General features: G+C 39.3%; 1 protein-coding gene across 1 annotated transcript in view; it reads left to right on the plus strand.

Moving 5' to 3' along the window:
* Window positions 1–3,804: 3,804 nt before the first annotated feature.
* Window positions 3,805–8,577, plus strand: part of LOC143041668 (diacylglycerol kinase theta) — a gene marked incomplete at its 3' end in the record, with an annotated part of 90,284 nt that continues 85,511 nt past the window's right edge. The window contains 2 exon segments of the mRNA XM_076213673.1: window positions 3,805–3,817; window positions 4,354–4,538. Coding sequence (XP_076069788.1) covers window positions 3,805–3,817; window positions 4,354–4,538 — 198 coding nt within the window.

An 8,577-nucleotide genomic window follows, 5' to 3' on the forward strand; every position in this document is an offset into this window, starting at 1 on the left:
CCAATGCTTTCCTACGCATAGAAACTACAAAATAGTATCTAAGAACACTCAAATCTACCTAGACAAACTACCTAGACAAACTATACCACCAATGCTTTCCTTTCACCTACCCATATAACCCGATGGTTATAGCCCAGCATAGAAACTATAAAATAGTATCTAAGAACATCAGTAACAATGCTCATTCCAGACGGTCATGAGTAAAAAAAAAAATCAAAAGTCCAAATTCTCCCATTGGAAAAGACTCCTAAAATTCTAGGCTTCACTTTTAATACAAAGGATTACAAAGGCGGAGCATGCCGACAGGAGACCTTTTGATCCATATCTAGGTCGGATGCGAAAAAGAAATCATATTAATAATAAAATAATAAATAAAAACTATAACAATGTAAATAACAAATAAAATACATAAATAAATGCATAGGTATAGTTAAATAATAAACAAACAAGTAAATAGTAAATAATAATAATTGACATATAACTAATAATAAATGAAAATCAGACAGACAAATGATAACAAAACAAAAACAAATAATATAATATAAATTATAATCATTACAGCATCTTACTTAGGCATCTATCTAAATGATTCTTAAAGCTTTGAACTGAACTACATTGCGCTACCTGTGCAGGAAGTTTATTCCATTCATTAACTACACGGTTGGCAAAGTTGTTTCTACCTACTTCCAAATTGAATCTATTTCCGGACAGTTTGAGACCATTGTTTCATACGACTTTCAGCCCACAGGTCAAAGATTTGAGAATGAAAGGTACAATTGTCTTTCCTCTATATGTTGCATGGTCGGGTTGACGGTAACTGAACCGGTTCTCCCGCTGATTTCCCTTCATAACCCACACGTTTGCCATATACAGCGCCAAATAAATTGTTGGGGATGTTGAGAACCATTTCAATGCAAAGGACAGGCCTGCTTAAGACCTGAATAAACCCCGCTATATATCTAACCACGTGAGTACAGCCCGACCAACCGATTGAAAAATAATGTCCGCCACGGAGGGGTGTAAATATCAATGGGCAGAGTAATTTGACCAGCTGTACATTGTTGACCCTCCTGACTGACTGGAGTTCGGTTGGCGGTTGCCAGTTCACCAGTATACATGAAACTTCCCCAACATATTTGTTGGAGGAGACGAAAAGTCGCCCGCAAAAATTCATGTCGAGAGCTTTTTGACATGGGAAGTTGGCTACATGGGTATTTGCTAGGAGAGTTCATGGGAAATAGCGTTGGCGTGTATGTTCCGAATTGAATTCGATGAAGGTAATAGGGCAGTTTACTTCCCATATATGAAGGTGTTAAGGATAAACAAGAAAGGGAACGAGCTTCTCAATTAGCAGGATAGGTCATTTGACAAGTTTAATACCAACACGATTAAAGCATATGCATGTGTATACGTGAATATGTATGTATTTGGGTATCTATCTTCTATTTAGTTATGCCTAGTTGCTTATATTGTTTGAGTATGGAGCTATACTCACGAAGTGTCTCAATGTCTCCACTTATCAAACTTTCCCTTAAGTTCATTTATGTTGTTGGCATGAACTATGTCTTTATCCAACTTATTTCACAAATATTCGAATGTATAGAAAATTGTATTTCTTTTCTTTAAAAGAATCTTACTTTTTATTATTATTATCATTTCTTGTTGACTTTTTATTCCATATCAATAGATCCTTTCTATTCATTGTTTCTATCCCTCTTTCTGATCTCTTCGTATGTCTTATCAGTTAGACTTGCGACCATTTTGGTTATACCCTTTGTTTTATTTTCATATATCGCATATTTCAGACAGGTATTATTGTTATTATTATTTTTACATCATGCCTTCATCCATGGAATGTAATGACATTTCTATGTTTACCAGTCTTTCCTGTATTTCTTTTTATATGACTTTCCGGCGACAGATCATCTCTGACTAAAAGCATTAAAACTTTTTTTTCATTACTTTCGTATTTAAATCGTGTCTCATTTTATAAGACCTTATGTTCTTTATTATATTATTGTTATTATCATTATTATCATTATTATTATTATTATCATTATTATTATTATTATTATTATTATTATTATTATTATTATTATTATTATTATTATTGAAAATCCATGTGAACAAGTTGTATAGACACGGTAAAGGAAACATGGACTGGAGGTGAAGCTTTATTCCTGACGTTTCGTCTAACGACTTTCTCAAAGGAATGAGCATACTAGAAACATACAGAGATTATAAACCCGCCTTATGGCTCAAGGGGGTGTACGAGCGTATAGCGCTGCGTCCTGATTGGCCCGCTGAGACAGCCAATCACGAAGCGCTATCTTCGCTGAAGATTTGGCCCAGGTGAAGCTCCCAGCCTTATTGTTGATATTCGGACGAGTGGTGATGTACGCAGCTTCTATAGATTTTCTGATCTTCTTATCCATACCTTCGTGTAGAATCTCGGCTCGGTTCCATTGTGGGAGGTGCCCAGACTCGTCAACATGCACCACCATTGCGTTGGTGAGTCTATGGTGACGGAGGTCGGCCTTATGCTCCCTGATTCTAGTGTTAAGGCCCCTCTTAGTCTCTCCGTAGTATGCTTTATCGCATGATGTGCATGGGATCTTATATACGACGCTGTCTTCTCTCCCCCTCATCTTAGTCCCGCTTTTTAACATGTCACCAATCTTCGTTCCCGATGTTACGGCTGCTTTAACTTCCGTGCCCCTGAGCATTCTAATAATGTCTCCTACCTTCTCAGAGTTAGGAAGCGCCATGTATGATGTTTTTGTGGTGGAGTGAGAAATGAGGAGGTGAGGAGGAGAACAGGGGTGGAAAAGGAGCTGGGAGATAGGGTTGATGAAAGAATATTAGTATGGTTTGGACACATGGAAAGAATGAGTGAAGAAAGACTAGTAAAAGAGGTATGGAAGGCAGATGTGGAGGGAGTGAATATGAGGGGACGTCCTAGGATGAGGTGGATGGATGGGGTGAAGGGGACTTTGGGGAAGAGGGGAATGTCTGTTGAGGAAGGACGGGAGAGGACAGAATACAGGGGTGAATGGAGAATGGTTGTATATGGATGATGTTGTGATGCATGAGGTGATATGGGCGGGGGGATGGGGGGTGTGGTAGTATGTGTGAGCAAAATTTGACGAAGAGAAGGGATTTCTCCCCGTCTTCTCCTTTTTTGCATGGGGGGACGGAGAGAGGGGGTCGCCGATTTAATGAAGCGGCCTTGCTGTGGATGTGCTGTGTCTTGCGACACTGCTTCTGACCCAGGGCAGTGGACAGGGTGCAGGGATGACCCGTCATCCAGGAGGTGCTAAGATGGGAGGGAGGGTGGAGGGGTGTGGAGTGTATTCAGGGGTGGAATGGGTGGGAATGATTTTATGCCTTTTCCTTTTTGGCTACCTCCCTTGGTATATGTATGTTGTATTGAAATTAATTTTCCACTTTTGGATCAAATCGAAAACGTTATCCAGGTCTTTTTGTATCAAATTACAATCCTCCTTACCTTTGACCTTCTTCATGAACTTGGCATCATCTACCAAATTTGCATAGTTGCCTATCCCATTTATCATATCATCGATGCACAGAAATAACATTAGAGGTGCCAGAACCGATCCCTGTGGCACCCCATTAACTACCTCTTTCAAGTCTAACATCTCTCCGATATACTACCTTTACACTCTCCTATGTTTTCCACAATATACATTAATCTTGTTGGGAGCCTTTTCGAAATCGAGATATCCACAATCCTCTCTCCCATGCAGCGTATCAACAAATTCAAAAGAAAAAAAAAATAGCAAGATGATTATGCAAGGTATTTTCTTTTGTGAATCAAAATTGAATGTCGATCATACTCTCTTCTTATTTAAGTAATTCAACCAATTTTTTACACATCTCTTCTTTTGAATATTGATATTACATTATAAGATTTCCAGTTCAATGATATCTCTTTAAGGGAACGTACAACCAATTGATTTTTTTCATTAATTGTTCTCCATACTTTCATAATCCAGTTTGAGATCAAATCTACTCGCAAAGTCTTTATCACTTCCAGAGTCTCGAGTAGTATTTTAAAGGGTAGATACATGAAGATAGTAGTAGAGGATAAAATGCCAGGATGTAGAGTAGTGACCAATAGTACTCCGCAAAGTTCAGTGCTAGCGTCTACAATGTTTTTTATCTATATTAATATGATGAAAGGTACAAACTATGCCAACATGTTTACAAATGATGCAAAGATCATTAGAAAAAAGAAACAAGGACTGTAGCCAGACATGCGCACTATCGCTGAGACATGGTGAGCCCTACAATTGGAAACATTTCTAAACCTTAAATATTTTCATTGTACAGAAAGTAATTTCGCTTTGTTTATATGTTTTACAGTATGCGAGTACTACGTGCATACAGAGTGTGTGGACTTCACGGTTGCCAACTGCAAGGATAGCGCCACGTACACGCCCGAGAAGGACCTGAGCTCTGTCAGGCCCTTGCACCACTGGCGAGAGGGGAACCTTCCAGCGAACTCCAAATGTTTGGTAAGTAGTCCATGAGAAACATTAAAACAGATTGCATGCAGGCCAAAGACCCTCGAAATCTACTGTCTCAATGCTGATATCTAGGCCCGTGGCTTCAAACACTCCTTCCTAAATAATATAATATATTTGAGACAAAATTGTGGCTCCTAATACTCGAAGGACCCCGTGCAGTATTTTTTTTTTTTTTTTTTTTTTTTTGCGTATTTGTGGGTGTACTGCCACGACTTTGACTCGAAAATTACTGGAAGGCATTATCCCGGAAAAGATGTGTGTAAAGAAGCGTGCTCTAGGCTTCTAGCTTAGCCCTTTCATCCCTTAATTCCCGAAGAATCCAGGCAGCTGAATAAGATAGCCCTGGCAGCCTCCACGGTCAAGGACTAACTCCCACCCGGTAGAGAAGGGCTGAGTGGTCAGTTAGTTAATTAGAGGGCAGGATAGATAAGATGAGGGAGAGGGAGGGGGAGGGGGGATTTGAGGGGTTAGTGTAAGAAAAGAATGAAATGGAAGGAAGTTAGAGTTATGATAGGTGTGGGGCAGACCCACTTGCTCGTTTATTTTTATAGCCTCGTGGACTTCTTGAGGTCAGATGACTCAACTAGAGAATTTAGATATTTTATTCTTGCTAATTTAAGGTGATGTTTATTGAGGTTATAGAAACCTTTGGTTGGTAAAGGTTTGAAAAACCCTTAAATGACCCATTTCTATTAAATCATCAAGGGTCAACAGGCCCAACTGAAACATTGATATTTCTATTCTGGGTACGGGGTTGAACACATTTTTTCCTGAAAAGAATTTATTTGAATATCCTTGTAGTAAAAAATGTGGTTTTAATATCTCAGGGATGAGGTAGTTAGAAGGGAATTTGTTAGAGCGATGTTGTACTGGGACCTTTTATTATGGTTTATTTCACTGGAGAATGAATAAATGAGCATTGGTAATCCTTCCCAAAGCTAATTATGAGCATTCTTGTTCCACGTAGTAACTCTATATCCAATGCCAATAAAGGCTAGATTTTGTTAAAAAAAAAAAAAAAACACGATGATGAATCATATTTTACCTATTTCTAAACACGTAGATACGTCATGAGTATTAGAGGTCAGTTGATGAAATAGGTACTATCTCCAGAAGAAATACACTTAGTGCAAGTCTCTCAGAATCATATAATTGCATAATACACCAAGAGAAATTTATATGATTTTGGTAACAAGTGTTATTTTGATTAAGGTATTTAGACTTTTTCATTCAAACACATTTTTATGTGGAACATATCTGTTAAAACAAATTAATTTCTTATGGTTTTGAAGTAGGTTTAAGTCAATAGAATCATGCGATGATACAAATATAGAATTCTAATATGTAGCTTTCAATCAGTTTAGTGTAAAGATAGTAAAACGAAGGTCTGGTGCACTCGGCAATCATGACGTATGTCGTTTGAATATCGCAACGCTAAATACTATAAAACTTTCACAGCTGAAATTCATCTCCTTTGATTTCATTATCATGCAAGTGCATGATATTAGTAAAGGTATGTCAGCCTCGCAATCTAAAATGGATATTTTTTATTACTGTTATTGAGGTGAGGGACCGTCACTATAGATATGGGCTCAGGCTATCTTGGCTAATTCCTTCAGGCTAATACCGGAGCTTTCATTCACCTGAGAGGCCAAAAACACCAAACCAAATAATCAATCAATTTGAGGAAACCTGAGAGTACCTGAGGGAACGTAACCGTCGTCAAAGGGCTAAGTCTCTTTTTAATTTTTCCGGTAACATTTCCTATTTTTCTTCTGGCCGATGCCAACCCATTTTAATCTGCTGAAGGGTGGGTCCATAATAAGCGGGGATCATGATCTACTAGAACCCCGTTTCGCTACGAGTCCACCCCACTGTATCGAAGGATTTGGGCCCATTTATACCGATGACTACTTTATAGGTTTCAGTTTGGCCAATGTAATTTTTCTCGTCACCTGAGGAGAAGAAGGAAGAAGAAGAGGAGGAGGAGGTGATGCCCTGCCAGGGGCTGAATGTCATCACTGATACACTAGTTCGATCTATTGGTACTGTCATGGCGCGTCGAGTCTTGCACTCACTTGATCCTATGTGGACCGGATTTAATCCTGACGGCTATCAAAGAATGCTACTTACTCTGGTAGTCCAAGGGCAAAAAGCAAAAATAACTTCTTAGATTGCTCACTTTTATCGACGTGAGATATATAGTGTAACCCTGAGGTTTTCACTCAGCCGAATAAAACCACCTGATATCTGCAAGAATAACCTGTAAGTGGAAACTGGGTTTGACCAGATGAAAGTAAAATCACGCCAAATGAATGATTAAACAACTCGGTCAGATTCGTGAACCCCAACTTTTGTAGCACATTTAGAACGGATCTGTAACTTATGCTCTTACTTTCGTTTAGTATATCTCTCACTTTCTACTTTCTCCACTGTCTTTCATAAATGTTATTTGTCACTCACCATTTTAGTCGGTAGGTCCCATGCCTCCGGTAATCCAGCTTATTCAAGCTATGACTGTTAGTTTCACTTAGTATTGGTATTTTGCACTATCAGACTTCTACTTCTCACCTCACTATATTTTCTGTATAGGGGGAATGAAAGATATAAAGATTTTTTTTTCTTTCTTGAATACCGGTTACACGACGTGCTTCTCAGAGGTACACTTCATGAATCCCGTGAGAACACGCATTGTCAGGTCCTAGGTAAGCTCTGCCGTGACGTCATGATTTCTTTAGTCCAATGATTTTAACTTTATATTTAAGATCCTTCCCAAAGGACGTGATCTTACAATCGTGAATCAATTGATTTTTTTCCTCCTCCACCCTTTCTCCGATCAAGTTCGTTGTCACAAGTCTATATCCACTATTGTTTACTTAAGCGATCTCGAGTCTCTGCATAACTTAGTTTATATATTGTATACATCAGCAATGAAATCGGATCCCCGGTGACTGTTTATAACATTAGGCGGAGAGCGAGCTTGCGCAAACCTTAGCCTACGATCTGTGCTGTTTACAAACACCCGATCCATAAAAATGCAACCCTCACCACCTACCCTACTTTCTATCCACCTCTCTACCTATTCTCTACCAGCCTCTTACACTTATGATTTTCATTTCTGCTAAAGGCATGTACTTGATATTTCGTTAGTGATAACCAGCGCTTCTGGCAAAAGTGTTAAGGAGGAATTTAGGGAGGAAAGCAGAAAGGCGGGGGTAGTACGTGTTAAAAGTGATCAGTATTCCTTCCGAGTGAAGATTAGTCTCTAATGATAAAGGAATACTGCGTGACTCTAATACGTATGGATGTCACTAAGGCCCTGTTCACACTAGTGTTTCAACCGTCGCGGTTGAAACCGCAGCAATTCAATTATAACGTAAGTCAATGGAGGCGTTCACACACAACCGCGCAGTTTTTTTTTTTACTATGCGGTACCGCCGCGGTTTCCACACGGTTCAAACAGCTAGTGTGGACAGGGTCTATGTCCTTATTATACTAACTACATAGAACTTTTGTGGTCAATACCCCATACAAGGTCTTAAGGATAGGAGATGGTTTCATTTACAAAGGATTACAAAGGCAGAGCATGCCGACAGGAGACCTTTTGATCCATATCTAGGTCCTAGACTTAGTAACCGTGTTTAAGGAGTTCACCTATACACAGCATTACACTGGTAACCTATACTACCCTCAGGTGAATAAATTTGTTTAACGGCAACCACACCATACATAAATGCCGAATATAGGCCTCAAAGTGGCCTATATATCTTGCCTGTCGTTAGAGACGTAATCGAAGGATAGGGAGGCGCGAAGAGCAAGCAACCTAGCCTCCCGAAAGATGATATACTGAAAGACAAGCACAGGAAGAGATCAAGTGGCCAAATACAAGTAGGAGAAGGGAATCCTGCTTTCTCCTCCCTTACCCAGCCACCTCATTCTGTGGATAATGACTTACAAGTTGAATGAAAGGTAAACTTCATCAACATCAACTCTGATCAACACAGCAGAACTGGTCGTTACGCAGGGG

This window comes from Oratosquilla oratoria, chromosome 31 (genome assembly GCF_046742065.1).
Source record: "Oratosquilla oratoria isolate Oo_2021 chromosome 31, ASM4674206v1, whole genome shotgun sequence".
In the NCBI taxonomy this organism is placed as follows: Eukaryota; Metazoa; Arthropoda; class Malacostraca; order Stomatopoda; family Squillidae; genus Oratosquilla; species Oratosquilla oratoria.